Source organism: Cnephaeus nilssonii (assembly GCF_951640355.1).
Source record: "Cnephaeus nilssonii genome assembly, chromosome: 17".
Classification (NCBI taxonomy): domain Eukaryota; kingdom Metazoa; phylum Chordata; class Mammalia; order Chiroptera; family Vespertilionidae; genus Cnephaeus; species Cnephaeus nilssonii.
In genome coordinates, this window is record NC_137088.1 from 42779789 (window position 1) to 42801017 (window position 21229).

General features: G+C 49.5%; 1 protein-coding gene across 1 annotated transcript in view; it reads left to right on the plus strand.

Annotated features, from left to right (window-relative positions):
• Positions 1–21229, plus strand: part of CACNA2D3 (calcium voltage-gated channel auxiliary subunit alpha2delta 3) — a gene marked incomplete at both ends in the record, with an annotated part of 817125 nt that overhangs the window by 596715 nt on the left and 199181 nt on the right. Inside the window, one exon of the mRNA XM_079795466.1 lies at positions 687–761. Within this exon, the coding sequence (XP_079651592.1) occupies positions 687–761 (75 nt within the window). The remainder of the gene's footprint in view (positions 1–686; positions 762–21229) is intronic.

Below are 21229 nucleotides of genomic sequence, written 5' to 3' on the forward strand. Positions count from 1 at the left end.
ATTTCCCATAGTCCCATTTAGTCAGAAAACATAAATTAAGTGAGGCTCTGCATAGAAAATTACCCAGGCTTTGTGTGGATGGAAGCGTGCATGGAGAAGCTTGGCAGCCTCACAATTTAAAGACAAAGGGATATAAAAGGGGCTGGCAGGCTCCTCTGCAGGCTAGGGGTGGGGGGACACTTTCATCCTTGAAGAATTATAAAAAATGACTGCCTAGGAGAGTGCGTGCTTGAGGTGGCCCCTGTGGGTGTGGAATTGCAGGAAGCCTACATGTGCATCAGAATGAGGTCACCTCTTTCCTTATCACAGAAGAGAGAAGACACCCAGGGTGATAAAATTCCGTGCACTTGGACAAAAGGTCTTTCCACCAACATTAGCAACTTTAAAAAAAAAATGTAATTGTTTTTGTTTTAAATAAATCAAAGTAAAGCCTTTGATGCCAACGTGGGGGTGTGACATTTTAAATTGTGCTATTTGCTGAGCTTCTCCTGTGGCAGGTCTTCATTTCCACCAAATGTCAAGGATCAGCGCCTCGCATTCATTTTAATGAAATATTGTGTTGATAAGGGTTATGAATGCCAAGTTTAAGCTGTAAATTACTAAACGCCGGGCTGCTTTATGCTTTGTGAATGCACCAGGGAGCAAGCTAATGAAGGTTTCTCTCTCTCTCTCGCTTCCTTTTACAGTTAGGGATTCACGGTTATGCCTTTGCAATCACAAATAATGGATATATCCTGACGCATCCAGAACTCAGACCACTGGTAAGAGAAAGGCTTCTTTCTGTGTTTCTTCTTTTATGATTTTAAAAGGTTTTCTTCAGAGCTGCAGGGATGACACTTGGCAGCGGTGTTCACTTTAAGCTCAGTTGATAATATTATCTCCTAAAGGTGGTTTTCACAGTTAGTAAATAAATATGTTGGGTAGATACAGTTACTATCATGCTTGTATATATAAACTAGAGGCCTGGTGCATGAAAATCATACACTGGGGCCGGGGGGGGGGGGGGCGGCGGATGGTCCCTCAGCCCCGCCTGCGCCCTCTTGCAGTCCGGGACCCCTTGCTTCTAACCGCTGTGCTTGCCAGCCTTGAGCCTGGCTTCTGGCTGAGCAACGCTCCCCCTATGGGAGCGCACTGACCACCGGGGGCAGCTCTTGCACCAAGCGTCTGCCCCCTGGTGGTCATCACGCATCATAGTGACCGGTTGTTCAGTGGTTCGGTCCATTTGCATAGTAGCCTTTTATTATATGAGATCCATACACATCTATGTACATTTATTTATTTATTTCATTGCTGTGAATATATGGAGATTTTTTTAAACTCTGGACTGTTAGAAACACATCACAATGGGTACCTTTATACAACAAATGGTCTGACTCTCCAACCTGAGACTTTTTGCAAGTTGCATTTGATACAATAAACTACACCCAGGATCCCTGGAAATTCATTACCGTAGGACTTGCCCCCAAATTACATTGCCTAAGCCCAGTGCCTCCGGTATTGAAGGGATTCAACAACACCTTTTTCGTTTCCATAAAACAGTTGAGATTTTCTCCATTTCCTGCCGAAGCCATATCTGGTAGCATTGTCGGTGACCCAACCTGTAGACCATTTTCTTTCAGCAATATTTTCACTTTCTCTGCAGTGAGTGGGGTTAGGCCAAATCCAGGACAGATCACAGGTTCACAGTCCTCCACGCTCCCTGGGGGGAGGCTGCCTGGAGCCCCGTGTTGAGGAGGATTCTGAAGGGCAGCCAGACAACTAGATAGGAGGCCCTGGTCCCCTGGCGGCATCTCCTGTGGGCGCCACAGGGGCGAAGATAGCGAGGGGGCCATGTCTTTGCCATCTCTGGACTAGTTGGAATGTGTTGAAAAAAGGGCAGCCCTTTTGGTTTGTGTGTTTAGTTCATTTTACAGAAGTTATAAAGGTATAAAGAGTAATACAGTAAATGCTGCTTTTGGAAGTTAAGAAAGTGTAGGTTGTTTCCTGTAGTAATCCACATGTACACACCCACATATTTACACGTACCCAGACTTCTCATTCTCTTTCATCAAAATCAGCAAAGAGCGGCAGTGCCTGCTACGCAAATGTTTGTTGGCGAAGCTTTGTGGGGACCAGTCTGCTCCTCGCTTGACTCGTTGTTTAGAAAAGTTCACATTTGAGCTCCATCATCATCCGGCTTCGCTCTAATTGCCCCGGTATTAATGGAGTCATGGCCACGTCATGTGGATCCCATATGCATGTGTTAAGACGGGAATTACAGTAACAGTTGATTTCCACAATCTTTTTATCAGAAAACGATTGGGCTAACTGGTTAGCTGGTTCTAAATGTAACTCCGAATTATTGAAAAGTTTGATTGAAAAAGGTACTAACTTTCTAAGGATATTTAAGTCTGGAAACCTTTAGGCCTAAAAGCTTACACGTTGCCCATTTCTGAGCCGCCCAGTTGGGATTGTCTGTGGGGAGCAGGACGAGTTGTGTGTTTGGTGCGGCTCAGTCTGGCTCCTAGTGCTTATTTATTCCAAGTGGGAGTGGAACCGAGTAAATGAAACAATCAAACCTGGATCTTCTGCCAGTGAGTGAATTAGTTTCCTATTTATCAGCTTTTAAAGAAGGGACGGAATGGAACCAGATGTCAGAAGTCACCGAGGCACTTACGCGCTCTCTGCGGCAACAGGGATGAGCGGCTCCCATCTGCACAGACAGCCACAGGTCTTTCTGCTCGTTTACATCCTCTGGTCGTGCGGCAAAGGGTCTGTTTGCAAACAGTCCAATGATGCTCTTTTGAGAGCTGTGGCCTCTGAGAGGTCAGTGGAAGGGCTCGCAGAAATCAGGCCAACCAGCCAGCACCAATCTCATCCTAACAGTGCAAATACAGACCATTTCTGCTCTCCTTGCTGTTGAAACATTGTACTGAATGGTTTTACCAAAAGTGGTAACCAGGGTCAAGTTCCCATCGATGGGGTGGCTCACCCAAATGCCCCAATCTCACCTGTGAAAATCTAACCCCGATGAACCATATTGTAGTTGACCTGTGATAAGGACCTAAGGAATGGCCAGGCAGCTTATCTGCCTCTGACCCCGAGGCCATGAGCTCTTTAGAGGAGGTTTAGAGGATTACATGAGCATGCCCATCTGAATGGGATCGATATGTGGATGTTGACTGTGCCTCAAGGTTTGCATTTTCATCCGGGGAAAGAGAGAGCAGGGAAGTGGAAGGAACTCAACTTCAGCAACACAGATGTTGCCCTTGACTCCTAGTCCTGCCACATCCCAGCTGTGCAACCTTGGGCAAGTCACACGCTTCTCTAAGCACCCATTTCTCTCACACTCTCTCTCTTTTTTTTTTTTTTTTTAAGGGAGACCCTTGATTCTTGATGTTGGAACTTTTTTAAAAAAATGTTTTATTGTATTTTATTGATTTTTTACAGAGAGGAAGGGAGAGGGATAGAGAGTTAGAAACATTGATGAGAGAGAAACATTGATCAGCTGCCTCCTGCACACCCCCTACTGGAGATGTGCCCGCAACCAAGGTACATGCCCTTAACCAGAATCGAACCTGGGACCCTTTATTCTGCAGGCCAACATTCTATCTACTGAGCCAAGCCTGTTAGGGCAGCATCCATTTCTCTTACACTCCTGCCATGACCATAGTGTATGTACCTCAGCTTGGTTGTCAGAGAAAATGAGATAATGGCAGCCAAGAGCTCTGTGTGACAAAGTAGGCCCAGGACATGGTGGGGACAGTGGTGGTTAACCTGGCACCTGTGTGTGTTTTATTGGCTCTATGGATATGAGCTCAGGTGCTATAAAATAGCTTGGGAGGACATGGTGGTGGTGGATGCTTAAGGGGGATCTTTGATTATTCATTTGGTTCAGATTATTATGGTAAACACTAGAGGCCCGGTGCACGAAATTCGTGCACTCGGTGTGGGGGGTGGTCCCACAGCCGGCCTGTGCCCTCTCACAGTTCGGGAGCCCTGCAAGTGATTGCCCCGCAGAGGGAGGCCCTGCCCACCCACCACAGTGCTGCTGGCTGGGCAGCCTGGGCCTCCCTCTGCCGGGGTGACCGATCATGGAGACTCCTCCTGATCGATCTCACTACAGAGGGTGGCCTGTGCCTCTCTCTGCTGGGGTGATGGCGGGGTGATGGCAGGGCCCCCCTGACCAATCGCATCCCATCCGCCTTGGCTGGCCTGGTGACAGTGCATGTCATAGCATAGTCTTCCGGACGGTTGTCTGGGCAGTCATTCCGCTGTTCAGTCATTTGGTCAATTTGCATATTGTGCTTTTATTATTATAGATTGGTGAGGGATTGTGGACACAGATACACACACACCCAGACAGATACAGAGTCCTGGAATCATGCAATGATTCAATCCTCATTTCTGTCTGCCATCAACTCTGGGAAACCTCAGCTAAGCCTGTCTGTGCCTGTCTTTCTGTTGATCCCCTCTCAGTCTCTCTCTGTCTTTCATGTCTCTCTCTCACATAGGCACACACACACACACACACACACACACACACACACATTATCAGTTTTCTTGGCCAACTCTTGTCTTGAAGATAGACAACAACTATACGACTAGTATAAGGTTCTATTTGAGCCCTCTCTTGTGACGAAATGAAAGTCTTGGTTGCTGTGGTTTGTTTTTAAAGTAGCAATAAGGATAGTACTAGAGGCTACAGTAAGAGGAGATGATGCTAAGAGTCAAGCTACAAGGATGGACTACTCTTGGCTTTGGCGTGTACAAGTCATTGGTTCATCTCTGGTTTTTTTGTTCATCTGAACAACAAAAGCTGGAAGTGTTCCCTTGCTCTACCCCTCACCACCAGCACACAGTAGGGTCCCGGGAAGTGAATGAATGAAGGCATCCTCCAAACCCTGAAACTGTTTTCACTGTTTCTCACTTTTGGTCGTCCGGATGATGTAATTTGTGAGCTTCCCCTGGAAACCGGCGTCTGCACCAGACGTGATCCACGCTGGTCAGAAGCTTCACACATGGCTGGGGAAAACCAGCGGCCAGCAGCTCCCTCGACTAGCTGAGGATTCAGGCAAGGAAGCCTCATTCCAACCTGATGCGCCTTCTCCAGAGCCCAGCCATATAATAGAATCCTTATTATAGATGCATGTTCCCCTCAGTTCTGGCCGAGGCCACCAATTAGCACATTGGCTGTGAGTGTGGGGCTGAGGCCAGCGTGAGAGGGTGGAGCAAACTCACTTAAAACAACTCAGATTCTCTCTCCCTCTGCCACTGAGGCTGTTTCCGCCCCTGCAGCTGGAGGAAAGAAGTGGGTTTCTCTGAAGCACAATACCAATATTTTTCTAATTTGTCCAATAAGATTTTTCCCCTGAACTTAATGTTTGGCTTGATTTTATCCAGTGTTTTCTTTAATCTTGTATGATTTGGGTGTGAATCATGAAGTGTCTCCAAAAACAGCTCAGATGTAGGGGCCTTACTCAGCCGACTCGCTTTGGTTTAATTGGCAAAACTGCTAAAGTAACACTTTCCCGTTGATAACCGGGCCACCCTTAGTCTGTCCTCAGTTATTTCTCAGCCACTCTGTCCTGCCACCAGCTTGTCACTGCTGGGAAGCTGACTGACATGGATTCCACAGACAGTTTGCCTGGTGCCTGGGGTGCGGGATCCTGTTGGATTAGGGGCTGATGTGGCATTGGGGGGGCCACGGGTGGGGGCCCTACCTGTTCTCTGGGTGGGGAACAGGACAACAGCACAGCAAGAGGGATTCAAGTTAGAGCTTAGGGAGTGCTTTTGAGTAGTTATTAAGCATCTGGAAATTTTTTCTTGGTCTCAACCACTCTAATATTCAGATTAAAAATATTTCACAGTAGAGTTACATATAGTTACTGTCTAGGTCAGTGATGGCAAACCTATGACACGCATGTCAGCACTGACACGCGTAGCCATTTCTGATGACACGCGGCCGCTGAGGCGGCCGCATGCCGAGGATGAAACATTTGCTGCTCCTGAGGATGAAACATTTGAGAAATAATGTTTTTTTCCTCAAAGTGACACACTACCCGAGTTATGCTCAGTTTTTTGGCGAAGTTTGACACACCAAGCTCAAAAGGTTGCCCATCACTGGTCTAGGTTGATTTGCTGTGCACTTCCTTCTTCCCATGTCTTTGAGAGCTTAATGGATTTTTTTTTTTTTAATGTGGAACCCTGAATATGTCTTTCTTTTGCCCAACAGGGCATCGAGGGAGATAAGACCGGGAAGGTGCCACCTTTAGCATGACCTGATGTTTTGTTTTGAGATTTTGGCGATCCCCCTCCCCCTCTCTCTTCCCCCTTTAGAAGAAAGGGCATCTGAGTTGATTTCCTTCCTCAGGGAGGCCTGGGATGTGGGCTGGTCACACCACCAAGAGAGAACAAAGGGGGCCCAGGACAGGCAGGGCCCACGGAGGAGCCTGGAGCGGACACAACCTGAGACCTGCTTCCAGGAGGCCACGTGGGCATCTGCCAAAGGGTGTTGTGTGTCTGCAAGCCCGGGAGGTGGGGAAGGATGCTGGCAGGTTTCTGTTCTGGTTGAAAATTTGCCAACCGCATGGGCCACTGGGTGTGCTGGTGGAGGACATGGGAGGTGGGAATCGGGGGGAGAAATCTTCATTCATTCCTTCCACGTTTGCTGGAGGTCCAGGCCTGAGCAAGCTGCTCGGAGTGGCTACAGAGATGTGCTCTGCCTCAAAGAACCCCAAATCTAACAGACAGATAAGATTTAAGACTGGGGGAGAATAAGGAACTATAGACACTACCAACATTTTTTGTATTGCTGATCTTAGTATTTTCTTTTTAACATGTGTTGATTCCTTGTTATGTGACAGACACTGCTTGAAGTGTCTTGCATGTGTTAAAGCTTTTAATCAATGACTCATTTCATGGCAAGCTTAGGATGGGGGTGGGTGGAGAGGCCCAGGGCTCCTGGGAAGGGTGTGTGCGTCAGGCCTGGGAGGAAGATGGGTCTAGGAGGCACCTGGAGTCAGACTGTAGGCACCTTTGAGGGCCAGGCTGAGGAGCTGGGCTTCTCTGTGCGGAAGGCAGGCAGGCACCACAGGCTCCCTGCAGGAAGCGGGGCACTAAATAAACGAGAAGATGGTCAGTAACTAGAAGTGCCGGACCCAGAGCTCTGAACCAGCTCAGTTAGGATGTGCTCCATTCACCCGCTAAGCGGGTTGGTGCTTCCTGAGATGGGAGGCACAGTGGCTGGAGGGTGGGAGTGACCCAGAGGCCTGGTCTCTGCAGCCACGTGGATGAACAACAGGGTAATCACTAGATAATTATAGTTAAAATCTGTCTACACTGGCGCTGTTGCTGAGAATATAATGGGAACCACAAACATGAGCTGCTGAGCTGCTGGATATTTTAAAATTTTCTAGTAGCCACAGCTAAAAGTAAAAGAAAAAAAAATAGGTGAAATGAAGAATATATTTTATTTAACCCAATAAATTCAAAATCACATTGTTTCAACATACAATGAATACGAAAATGATTGATGAGATAGTTCACATCCTTTTTTCATACTAATCTTTGAGCTCCAGTATGTATTTTACACCCACAGAACGTCTCAGTTCTGACCAGCCGCATGTCAGTGCTCAGGAGCCACGGGTGACAGCACAGGTCTAGGGCGTGGCCAGCTATTTGGGGCCCTTCTGAACAAGATGCTGGATTATAGGCGCTCCTCTTTCCTGAAAGTGAATGAGAACAAACGTTAGCACCGCCACCCGTCACTCTTTCATCTGGGGAGTCTGTGCAAACGGTTGGTGGCTTCTTAGCCTCCTCCACTGTGACCTCATCCGCCACAATCCCCCCCCCTTGCCCCAGGCTGTGGCCTCCTGGGAGTGAAAGCAGAGAGTTGTCTGGAACTTAGGGTATCAAGTCAGTGCCAGGGCAGATGGGCAGGTGCTCTCTCCGGTGTGGCCGCGCTTCTCTGACTGTTTCAGTCCTAAGCCGTGTCAGCCTCCTTAACCAAACTGTGCGACACAAGCCAGGGGGCAGGAAGCCTCAGCCACTGGGTGAGCCTGGGCTTTCAGGCTGTTCCATAGGAATACTGAGACACACACCACCTCTCTTGTTCTGTAAAACTCAGGTTAACTCTTTAGGGAGCTCACACTCCGCAGATACCTGGGTCATCTGTCTTCCTTACCTATTTCAGAGCCTTCCTCTCCCCTAAAGTCAGCATTGTTGGCAGTCTAGCCCTGGGCGCTCCACGGCCTGAGCTTTGTCTAGGGTCACTGCCTTTCGCTTGTGTCGCTCCCTGACTGTCCCTGCCCCACTCGGGACACTGATCCCGCTGCTTGGTCCTTGCGAACACCAGGCAGTTGTGTTTTCATGTCCTTTTGTAACTGCACTGGGTTACAGATGGACCCTGGCACAAGGTCCACTACACAGATGACATGTGGACATGCTAATAAGCATTCCTTTCATATGGATTAAGTGGATATTCCTATGGACACATGTAAATGTATGTTAAATGCTACATGGACAGTGCATATCGAACACCAGTTTAAATAGAAGCCTAAAAGGTAGGGACACTATTAAAATCCTTGTCAAAACCCACTGACTTGGCTCAAGCAATGGGCCAGGCGAGGTTCAATGTGACTTTTGTATCATCATGCAGATCCTCTATTATGTAAGGGCCTTCTTCCATCCCACATGTAATAGTTTCCTTTTGCTGTATAATTCTTGAATCCACAGTGCTTCAGTTAACCTTCCTTCATTTCTTCTGCCCGTCCACAGCTTCTCAATGCAAAGGCTAAGGGTTCTTTTGAGTTCAACAGGTGTGGGTGTGACCCCACCAGTGGCTTTCCTGGACCTCTCCCCCAACTCCTCCCCCCTCATGTCCACTTGGAATCTGGCTCCCAAGTGCTCCAGCCCACCCTTCTCTCTCTGTCACTACCCCCTGATCAGGGCACCTGCCATCCCTCCTAGATGACTTCAGTCCCCTTTCAGGTCCTCTCTGGGCACCTGCCCCACCCCACCCCAGCACCATACACTCAGCAGTCAGAGGGGCCTTCGCCGACATCACTCGGATGCTGTGCTTCCCTTGGCATTTAGAGTAAAACACAAACTCCCGGCATGACCCCAGCTGCGCACTAGATCTGGCTCCATGACCTGATCTGCCGGGCCTGTGTGGCTGCCCCCCATGCTCCCCTGTGCTCCAGCCAGCTCTGGCCCTTTTCCATTCCCCAGTGGAATCCTTGTGCCTGCTCTTCCCTCTGCCTATAATCTCATCCCAGATATACCGTGACTGGCTGGTTCTCACCCCCACGTCTCATCTCAGAGGTCACCCCTATACAGAGGGGTCCTTGCTCCCTGACCAAAGGAGCCACACTCCTCCTCTGTCATTCCCCGTCATGTCCCTGCTTTAGATTCCTTGGTTCACTTATCACTCTTGGGAAAGATCTATATGCTCAACTACCCGCTGCTGTCCCCTGTGAATTCCTGGGAGATGGTTCTGCACAGAAGAGATAGTCAGTAAATATCTGTGGCATGATCCTGATGATGTTTGAAGGATGCTGATGACTAGATGTCTGGGTACCAATTCCCTACTATAAATTAGAAGTGCAGGTGCCACATGTTCGCCCAGGAAACAGTTCTTGAGTCCTTGCTACATCAGGTGCAGAAACAAGGCATTTGTTCAGTCAATACTACATGGACAGTGCATATCAAACACCTTTCTTTTGGCCTCTCCCTCTGCCCTGCTGGCCTGCAAGTATTCATCAGCTGTTCCTGGGGTCGAGCACTGTGCTGGCCAATGGAGACATAGAAGCAGGTGGAAGGATGCTTGCCCACAAGAAGCTCACTGCACCAAGCCAGAGTCCCCGACAGCCAGAGGGGCCAGGAAGGTCTGTGGGCTCATAGGGGAAGAAGTTGTCTACTTTGCTCAAGGAAGGACACCCTGTGATACAGGAGGACTTCCCAGAGGAGGTGGCAAGCACACCAACTGCATCCTTTTTCCACTCTGGTAGACACTTCTTCCCACACAGCAGGGGCCCCACACTGTCCCCAGGGCGGCTGTCCTCCAACCAGACCGGACATGACTTCTGCCTCTGGTCTCAGAACCAGGCGTTCTGCTGGACCCAGCCTGTCAGGGTATGTGGGGTGGGGATGGTATCCTTTACAAACCTTTCAGGGGCTCTGCATGTTGGAATCCCTTCCCAGCCTCCAAGCCCTTCACTCAGGCTGCTGAACTGAAGGAGGATGCCCAGTAGGTGGCGCCCGGGCACCGCCGTGTGACCGTGCGGAGGCTGCGGTGCCTGCCAGCACACATTCTCTGAACAGGCCTGGTCTGAATCCATCCCATTTAGTTTAAAAGAAAGAATTAACGGATGCTTAGTAAATGTATCTGCTCAGAGGAGCGTGTTCCCGGAGAGAAAATAAACAAGACTGCGTGACCCCCACGTAGCGAGCCTGTTCCTTTTGAAATACATCATTTGGCAAAAGAGAACACAGAGCCTCACATGCCTTCCTCTTGATGACATTGTTGAGGGCACTGTTTGCACTGCGCGGGTCTGGACACTTGAGTGGAAGCATTGCTGCCCGGAACTGGGGACGCTTACCCCTCCTGCGTGGCGCCTGGATTTCTGTCCAGGCTGTGAACCTCAATAGCTCCTTAGTCCCCAAATTCTGTGGCCGGGTGTGTACTTAGGCACTCAGGGCATAGATGGGGTTAGCAAGGGGCTAGCGGTAATGCCCACGGGCGTTAGGGGCCAGATGTGATGCTGAACACCCTGTGTGCTTTGCCTCCTACGTCCTGACAGCATCCTGAGTGTTAGTGTTTTATCTCAGAGATGGTAACTGATGCTGAGCCCAAGACGGTGTCCGTTAGAAAGTACAATGGGGTCAATCATCAGGGGGAAAAAGATGACTGTGGGCGTTGTCATTTTCCATAAGATTAAACCTATGCCATTGGGAGAACTTCCCTCAGTTCTGAAGCTGCGATGTGCGAGGCTCTTTTACAAGAGGAAAGCTGGGCTGGAGAGCCTCCTGGCTGCTGCCTACAGGTCTCCCCTTGCTCTGGCCCGTCCGCCCGCACGCAGACCTGTGTGGAGCACAGCAGTGGCTCCTTGGCCCTGGGCTGTGGGTGGGGCCTGCTCCTGGGGGCCACCCAAAAGAAGTGGAGAGGGGAGAGGAGGGGTCTGTGTCTATTCAGCCCTGTGTCCCCTGAGACTGGCTGCACACAATCTAAAGCCACAAAGCCTCCCTTGCTCTCTGTGGACTCCTGGGACTGCTCCTTCCTTTGTCCCTTCGTGCAGATGGGAGAAAAAGGTCCCCACTGCTTCTAGTTCCAGGTTACTGCCATTTTTTTTTTTGTAGTTTTCCACGCCCTACCTACACCATTACAATAGCCCCTTTATTAAACTTTCCTTAATTAGCCAGCTTGACTATGCCATGTGCTTCCTGCTGGGCCCTGGCTGATACAAAGGTATGAGTAGATGGAAGGCTGGTTTTTCTTAAATCTTTACTCCGTCCAGAGAGAAGGAGGGACAACAGGATGAATGGGAGGAAAGAGAAATAATGGAAAGGCAAGGGTAGTAAGAGAGGAAATGAGAGAGAGAGGGGAAGGGAAGGAGGAAGAAAGGGAAGGAGGAAGAGAAAAGGCAAAAGGAAAAGACCCTCTATCAGTTCCTTTATTTATTTACTAGAAGCCTGGTGCATGGAATATGTGCACTCGGGAGGGTCCCTCAGCCTGGCCTGTGCCCTCTCACAGTCCGGGAGCCCTCGGGGGATGTCTGACTGGTGGCTTAGGACCATGGGGAGCGGGCCTAAGGTGGCAGTCAGACATCCTTAGCGCTACCTCGGACACGGGAGAGGCTCCCAACACTGCCACCGTGAGCCCAGCTTCTGGCTGAGCAGCACTCCCCCTGTAGGAGCACACCCACCACCAGGGGGCAGCTCCTGCATTGAGTGGCTGCCCCCTGGTGGTCATTGCACATCATAGTGAATGGTCATTCCACCGTTCCGTCTATTTGCATATTAGCCTTTTATTATATAGGATGCTTTATTATATAGGACTCCTGCTTGTTCAAGGGATAAGGAATTGGTCTCTGTTGCTTACAACCAGAGCAGCCTAGCTGATATACCCTCAGGATCCACAGTTCTGGGAACCACTGCTGGGTGTGGCTCTGACCCCTGCTCCAAAGGAGCTCATAGTCTGCACCTCTTCCCTCTCCCTCCCCACAAAACTTTCCTCTCTATCTCACCCACCCCAATACCCCCAGAGGTCTCTGCTCCTCCCACCAGGCCTCTTGCCCAGGCCTTAGAGTTTGAGCTCCACTACATCATAGAAATATCCTGACACAGGCATTCCCTCACTCACGGCAAGCAATCTGAAGACTCCAGGCAGGTTAGTCTGTTCACCCTGTGCACATAAGGCCTGGTAAGGTGCCTCGCAGAGGAAGTGGAGTAACAAATAAATGAGGGGAGAACACCCGCATATAGGAGATTGACCACACAATGACAGTATGTTATTAAGCACCAGGGTAGAAATGTAGCATTTATAAAAGGACATGGTGTCTGGCTGTGGAAGGGGTGGCTGAGAAGGCTGCAGGGAGCTGGTTTGCAGCCTGTAAGCGGGAGGTCACAGTGGGTGACGCAGTCCAGCACAACCAGGAGCTGCAAAGGGCCCTGAAGACACCACGTTGCACCAGAATGTGCCTCTGGAGCCCTCCCTCCCTCCTGCCGCCTGCCTCCCTCCCTCTTTCCTTTACTGCCCTCCCTCAACCCCCTTCCTCCCCCCTCCCTTTCGTCATCTGGCATGTATTTATTGAACACCTCTCATATGCCAGGCATCCTATTAGATGCTGAGGATCTCATGATAAAACAAGACAGGCATAATTCCCCCTGTATTTGGTGTATGCAGTCTCATGGAGAAGATATGTGGTTTTTTGTATGTTTTTTTACAGCTGATTAGTAAACAAATTTTGGATAAACTCTCCAGAGGAAATGGGATCTGAGAAAACTAAAATGTAGGAAGAGGCATCCCCTTAGTTGGATAGTCAGGGAGAACCCTTCTTTGGGAGACATTTTAAGCTGACCCCTGAAGTCCCGAGGGAAGAAAGAGAATATGCTGTGCCAAGGCTGTGAGACTGGTCCGGGCGGAGGGAACCGGGTCTGCAAACCCTGAGGCGTGGGGATGCTCAATGTGTCCTATCTGGAATCTGCTGGTAGACTTAGAACAGACTTCCAAAGCACGAGGGAGAGCGGCATGAGGTTTTATTGATACGTTTCTATTTGGAAACATGCTTAGCGAAGCAGCTGCTGCTGCTGCCTGCCCCATGCCTGCCTGTCTGCCCTCAGTCCTGACCATTTCCATCCATGCCAGCCTGCCTGCAGCTGCCAGCACCTGGGCAAAGACATTCTCTGGCTCCTGGGGCCCGCTTCTCTCAGGCGTGCAGCAGGCCAGATGTGCTGGGATCAGCTTCCCTCCTTCAAAGACTGGTGAGCACTGGCACCGCGCAGGTGGGCTAGCTCCAGGTGCCTGCTCCACCCTGGCTCCCAGAGCCCCCAGTGCTAAGGTGCTCGGGCTGCCCCTTGTGTTGGGTGCCTGCCCTTCTCTGTCTCTGAGTCACTTTGCCATGGCCCTGCAGGCATTTCCTGGGATCCCATCTCAAGTAAAGTCCTTGCTGTTGAATTCTGGGGTTAGGATCTGCTTCACAGAGAAGTCAAGCTAAGACACCAGTGTGTCCATATTTCTCTGCAGAAATTGATTTGCTCTGGCCTAGAGCCTCGACTCCAGGCCTCCGTGCACCCACTCGGACCTTCTCATTAACACGGTGGCATTAGGCACATGATCCACTCTGTTCCAGGCCCCTGCACAGGTTTCCACCTCATCCCAGCCTGCTTGGAGAATGCACATCTTTATGCCATTCATCACCGAGAAGGCACTTTAAGGAAATTTGGTTTAGAGATAGGATTCTCTGCTGCTTTGTTGTTTGGCAGAAGAATTTGATGAGGACAAAGCTCCTCTTTGCACTGGACACACTCTGACCTTTGTTTCACTAGATTAATTTCATATCTAGAGTGCCCCATCTTGGATGATGAATTAGCAATAAAAAGCTCATCAAAATGTAATTACATGCAATGTGTTGAATAATGATCTCTTAAAAATTCCTATAGATTTGTCTGCACCTCCTTTCCCTGGTGGGGGAAATGAGGCTCAGCTGCTAGCTCCCCCCAGAGCCCCCCACACTCAGGAATGCAGACCCTCGCCATGCCACTGGACTGAGACTGGAGAGCTGGCTTCTGTCATTGCCCAATGTCATCTAATTGATCAATTACTTTCCTCCACGTGATACAATACACATCTTTATATAATTTAAAGGACCATCTCAGCGGGCAGGAATAAGCAGGAAATGGAAGCTCAAGGCAGAGTGAAGCCCTCACCTCCTCCATCTGCAGCAGCCTGTGGGGACAGAGAGTTATTAATTAAAACGGTAACTGCCCGAGGGTAGCAGTATGGAGGACTCCCGGGATGGGAGCTTTAAAGCTTCCTTAACTTTAAACTCCAGGAAAGAGGGTTCCTCCTTAAACCCAGAAAACAGAGCCACCTGCACCTACGAGGAGGCTCCACTGAGCTGTAGAGTGAGGTTAGGCCTCCCGGCCCCGACTTGTTGCTCTCCAGAGGGTTGGACTAGGACTGGGAGAAAGCCCAGCTTTACCCTCAGTCTGGGCTGACTGCAAATATCCCAATGATCCCAACAGTGAATGCCCAAGCTCATTTGAATATCTGAAGAATTCAATCATTTGAATGCCAATGCATGTTCCTTGGGGAGTTTACATTTCAGAAAGACAGTGCATCTGAATCCCCATGAGAGCATTAAATTGCTATCTAATTAGCAGTCCCAAATTATATATATTTAAAAGATAATTAAAGGTTTGAAGGCTGTTGGAATAACTGGTTATACATTTAAATGAATCACTAGAAATTTGTTAGTAATGTGTGGAGTTTTCTTTTATTTCTTGCTTCCTCCTTTGAAGTTCAGTAGACCCAACCTCGCGGGGTTAAGTCTGGTAGTGGGAAGATAAAGGCAGCTGTTTTTAATTATTGCAGCTCAAACCTCCAAATAATTATAAGCAGCTGTCATTTTTTACATAATCCTAAATGATAAGACCCAAAGAATGCAAATAAAAAGGTTGAGACCGTGGCTTTTTGGCCCAATAACTGAATGCCTACCACACTCTGAATTGACCACTGCACTTCACCGAGGAGGTGCCTGGCCATGAGCTCTTCAGCAGCTGCCACAGGCACGTGTGTTTGGGAACACACCTCCCAGGTGCCACTTCCACATCCTCGGTGGCATCCTTAGGGCAAAGGAGGCACTCGCACATTTGGAATATTGACACAAGAAAGTAGTTTGGCTCAGCCAGTCAGGTTTTTAGCTGGAAGTTCTCGATCTCACTTGCCTCTTTCTCTTTGGGAGGGGCTCTACCCCTGCCCTTGACCTAATGACACCCTCCGCCCCACACACATACACACAATAGATCGCATGATAGGTCATTTCGTAGCTGGCATTCCTTTGGCCTGGGGCTGCGGATTTCACAGGACTGAATGCTTTTGTGCACCATCTGGCCAGGGTCAGAAATCCCAAAGGACAGGCTGTCCTGCCAGCCCCACCCAGGTAGCTCTGGGGTCAAGTCTGAAATTCAATGCTTTTTGTACCTGTCGCTCCCTGGATGGGTGGAGATCTCCTGAGGAATAAGTCAAGAGGGCATTGGCCATAGGCACACAACTTCTCCCTTTGGGGCCAGAGACTATGAAACCACCCACCTCCCCCCCGCCACCCCCCCCCCCCCACACACACACACAGGGAATGGCAAAAGTAGTGTTACAGTGTTGAGTATGGGAAACACAGTTTATTATTGTGTTATTATTAATTATTGTATTATTTTCCATATGAACTGTAAACCTACTTTTTCCCCTCCTTTATGTATGTGTGTGTGTATATATACATATCCTATATAATAAATAGGTGATATGCAAATTGACCCTCACACCCTCACAAGATGGCTGCCTTCAACCAGGCCTACAGGGGAGTTAGTGAGGGACGACCAAACAACTGAACAAGCAGGCTGCATGGGATGACCAGGCCAGCAGGGGAGCAGTTGAGGGCAACCTGGCCAGCAGCGGGGGGCAGTTAGGGGTGATCAGGCCAGCAGCAGGGGGCAGTTAGGGGCAACCAGGCAGGCAGGTGAGTGATTAGGAGCCAGCGGTCCAGTATTGTGAGAGGGATGTCCCCCAAGGGGTCCCAGATTGGAGAGGGTGCAGGCTGGGCTGAGGGGACCCTCCCCACCCCCGTGCATGAATTTCATGTACCAGGCCTCTAGTGTGTGTGTGTGTGTGTGTGTGTGTGTGTGTGTGTGTGTGTAATTTTTAATGGAAAGATTCCTTTGAGAGGTAATTTGAAACTGTGCTCAGTGTGGAATTATAGGTTGCCTGTTGATGACACCACAGATCACCTTGCCATCAGCCCCTTCCCGTGCCCTGGCAGGAGACATGTCAGGCAGGCGCCAGGAGCAACCTCAGGTCCACAGGTATCTGAGTCTCCACAGAGCAGAGCATCTCTGAGGATAGGTGTCTGGGGTCAACATCAGCTCTACCACTGTCAGCTGTGTGACCTTGGACACGTTAACCTCCCTGGACTCAGTTTCCTTCGCTGAAAAAATGGGGACAAAAATAGTATGAACTACATGGGGTTGTTATAAGGATTAAATGAGTTCATGTTCACAAAATGACTAGATCAGGCCAGGCACAGAGTAAGTGTCATACCTGTGTTTGTTAAGGGAATACACACCCTCATTTGTCCATTTACTCGGTTCGCTCATCCATCAGATATTGTGGAGAACCTACTCTTTGCCAGCACGCTCCTGGGCACTGTGAGTCAGCCCCTAATTAGCAGGGCAGTGTGGTGGGTGTGGAGGCGGAGGAGGATGCAGGGGGACCTGAACTGATGGAGGACAGGCCAGTGCGGGCTTCCCCGGGGAGCTGATGTCTCCACCGAGTCCTGAGGGGCCACTTGACTTCTGAGTTGAGATGAAGAGGTTGGAAATAGATGGAGCAGTGTGTGCAGAGGCCTGAAGGCAAGAATGGTAATGACCTTTCTGCAGCTGGCTCAGTGTAGCTAGGGAGCATGGTGAGAGGCAGGAAGTGGTGAGAGAGAGGCCAGAGCAGCAGCACTCCCCCATCAAGGAGAGAGGTATTATGGGGGCTGACACTACCTGGTGGCTGGAGGGATGGAGAGATGTGATTCACTTTCAAGAGACACTTACTTAGAAGCAATAGATGTGGCAGTTTGCTGTGTGCCGTCTGCTTTGCAAGGCCCACTGGCCTTTTTCTCTGATTATACTGGCCTGTTCCAGCCTCTGTCCACATATCTGTGATCACAGACAAATATAAGACCCAGAGGACTCAGTCAGCCTTACCAGGGGCCTTTGGTTTTCCTCTGAGTCATGAGTGATGCCAGAGGTCTCTTGGGCTTAGTCAGACTAGCATGCATCCCGAAATGTGTGTGTGTGTGTGTGTGTGCGTGTGTGTGTTTTAAGATATATCAGTAGAACTGAGGATCACATTTAAAAATATCAAAAGGAAACATTTTGCTTGGTCACCAGTCCAGAGGTCTGGATAGAACCAGGATGGATGAGAGCCTACTGAGTTTGGTGGTCAGGAATGGCTAGGGCAGAGAGCAGGCGGCTTGAAGGGATGTCACATGCGTGTGTATGCTGCAAAGCCCTGTGTCCTGGGGGAGGTGCAGAGTGAGGGCCGCCCCAGGAGGAAGGGAGAGAGACTCTAGCTGGAAGAATCAGAGAAACTGTCTTGGAGTAGGTGGCCACAAAGATGGATCCCTGCCTGTCTTCTCTTCTTCACAAGGACCTAGAAAAAAAAATAGCAGAAAATGGAGGAACAAAATAAAACTATCGTGCCAAGCAGCTCCCTAACAAAGCTGCACACACTCCCTCCCACCTTCGCATTTGATGAAGGCATAGCGGTCGGACATAGGGTGATATTGTCACAGGCATCCACCCATCAAGGATTGGAAGGAAGGATCCCTTTCCCTCTTTTCTGCATCTCTCTTCTTACTTCACTTGCAAATTCATTGCCAGCTTCCTGCCCTTCCTGTCATTTAGCACAAAAACCGTGAAGTTGAGAGATCTCCCCGCTCTCTTCTGACCACCATCCCTCCAAGCTGGGATGGTGAGACTGGAGTCATTTCCCCAGTGATGGGCTGGGGAGGCACATGTGGAAGGTTACTGCCGGGAAAGCCACCCACAGGAGGGCTCCCTCTACAGCAAGTTCCAAGGCTGACACATGGCGTTTCAGTGTTGGTTGATACTATTTTCTGATTTCACTTACGTGAAAAGGAAATCCATTGTCTTCACAGTTTCTAAACTAGAACTTGTCTGACGGTTTCCACATACTCAAGGATGTTTGTTTGTTTGTTTGTTTGTTTGTTTGTTTGTTGATACATAGTTAGTTTCTCAAAGGAATCGTGCCAAATAAAGTTCTGTAAATGCACACAAAAAGTTGCTTGTCAAATGTCAGAGACAAACTCCCAAATCCTAGATGTAATCTCCTAAGGGCAGTGGTATTTGAAATCTTTATATGAAACAAGGAATGTAATTGGCACATGGCACATGTCTGTGCTCAAGGACTGGGTGCAAGTCTGTTTGAAACTTTGACATTCCTTCTGAAGGCTGTCTTGCTTGCATCCACTTTTTCTCAGGAAACTTTAGAGCGGGTTTTGTCTCAAAGTGTTCTAACGTATCTGAAGAGCTGGCTCCCGGGTGCCCGCAGACACCGTTACTTTGTCTGTAGCATCCACGTGCTTTTCCCTTCTCTGCTGAGAGCTCATGGCCCCTTCGCCCCAGTCAGCAAAGGCCCCTCCCCTCCCTGCGTCAGGGTCCCCTGTCCCTGTCCCTTTGCTGACACAAGTCCCTCCCACCTGGCCCCTCAGCATGATTTTCATTTTTATGGCTCACTTGCTGTCCTAGGACAGACTGGCTTTTGGAGAAGGGGGATTGAAGCCCAGCCGCCGAGCAGTAAGCCGAGTCTGACCCACAAAGTGGTGGCGGGGCTGGCCACCTCCTCCCCACACACAGTGCCTATGACTCACGGAGACTCAGAGGACACTGATTTAAGATAAAGGTCATTTGGGTTTTCAAAGCGGCCTGTTAATTGTTGTTTCTTTAAAAAATACCAAAGCTGTTTTAGATTTACAGCGATCAAAAGGGTTTTGTAATCACAGTAAGAGCACGAAGGACGTTTCATCTTTGAGACACTTAAAAACACTAATTAATAAGAGTGTGGTACCTTTTAGAAAAAGGAAAAGGCTCCTTGTCTCGACATGCCCCGTTGCCTCTCCCCCACCTTCCGGGTGCTTCCGGACACACCCTCGTGGCCTGCTTTCCCTCCCGCGAATCTGGGCTTCTCATCTCCCCTTGAGCAGGAAGGACTTCAGCTGCGAATTCAGAATCGTCAGCATTTCTCTCCTGGCCTAGCATCTCTGTCACCCAGGCACGCATCTTCTCCAGGGGAGCCCATTGTGGGGTCACGCACGAGGGGCAGCACGACTTTCATGGACACCCGAGCTGCAGGGGTGTCACCGGGCCCTGCACGGCTTCTCTGAGCCAAGCGTTGGGTTTTGGTCACTGGGTGTCGTATAAATAAGACATCGTACTTTGGGCCTGTGACTCGCATGATACTTAGCTCGCTGCACTCACTCAGTATGACCTAAATAAAGCGGATGCTTGCATCTTGGCCATCAAGGCTGGTTTCAGGGCAGCCTGAACGAGTCCGCTGTTAACAGAGACAGGACTGGCTGGTGAGAGTTGGCGTCCAGAGTGGTTCTGCAACCATCCCTGAGCCTGCTAAGCGCAGTCCATCCATCAGTAGCTGCCTTGGGGGCTGAGGACACGCGTTGGCAAGGAGACCACATCCAGGTGGCAGTGCGGAGGGAGGTGAAGACCGGAGGCTCAGAAACCAGGCAGAGTCGGTTTTGAATCCGAGTCCCACTGCCTATTAGCCTGTCACCAAGGGACCTACATCCCTGGGCTCAGCATTTTCCCAGCTGGGAAGCGATGGTCCCTCCATTGGAGCTGGAGAATGAGATGAGATATGTCCTAGCTCAGTGCCGGCACAAGAAACAGTCACTCTTCATGACAACGAGAGGTTACGAGGGCAAAGCTGGGCAGCAAAAATGGTTGCTTTTTTTGTTTGTTTTTTGCTAAAGGCAGTGACTTTAGATTGTCAGATTGTTTGCTACATTTTATAAATTTCTTGTTAGAGAAACAACGAACTTAGAAAACTGAAAACAGTGACTGCTTCAAAGTACTTACACTTGGGAAAGAGCAGAATATCGAGTGATGATCCCTGCATTGTGGGAGTGAGGGCAAAATATTTTTTCATTTCTTGCACTTTTCACTTTTTTTCAAATTTTCTTGAAAAAATATTTTCAATTTTTTTTTCTCAGAAGAAAAATACAAAACACAGCAATACGCAAACTGCTTAAATTGTAGCCAGGAGAACTGTGACTGAGACCAGCTACTGGGAGCCCCTTTTCCTGGTTCCCCCTCCACTAAGGCTGGACATACTGTGACAGACACAAACCTTGATTTGCAGACTGTAGGAGAGAAGGCCTGTCTGGCCACCTGGTCAGGAAACCACGTCCTTATATGAGAACTTTCCCTTTGACCTTGAGAAGAATTGGCCACCTTGCCAGGCTGAACTGTCTATTTAACGGAATAAAAATAGTAATAAACAACTGTACTGGTAAAACCTATTTTATTCTGTGAATGCACTCTCTTTGGATGAGCTCAGTGATGTAGGGGCTGCCATATCTCAGCAATGACATTAGCAGTTAAGAGTGCTGGCTCAGCGGGCATGTTCTCAAGCCCTATGTGCTAGGACATACTGTGTGCTCAGCCATGCTTGTACCCATTTGCTTCTCCACAGCCCTGTGAGCTGGATGCTGTTACCTTCAGCTTAGAGGCTAGCAGGTGCGCACTAGCCCCTGGGGAGCTCAGACAAGTCCACACCAGCCCAGAGGAGCTCAGAAAAGTGCACACCAGCCCAGAGGAGCTCAGACAAGTGCACACCAGCCCAGAGGAGCTCAGACAAGTGCACACTAACCCCAGAGGAGCTCCGACAAGTGCACACTAACCCCAGAGGAGCTCAGACAAGTGCACACTAACCCAGGGGAGCTCAGACAAGTGC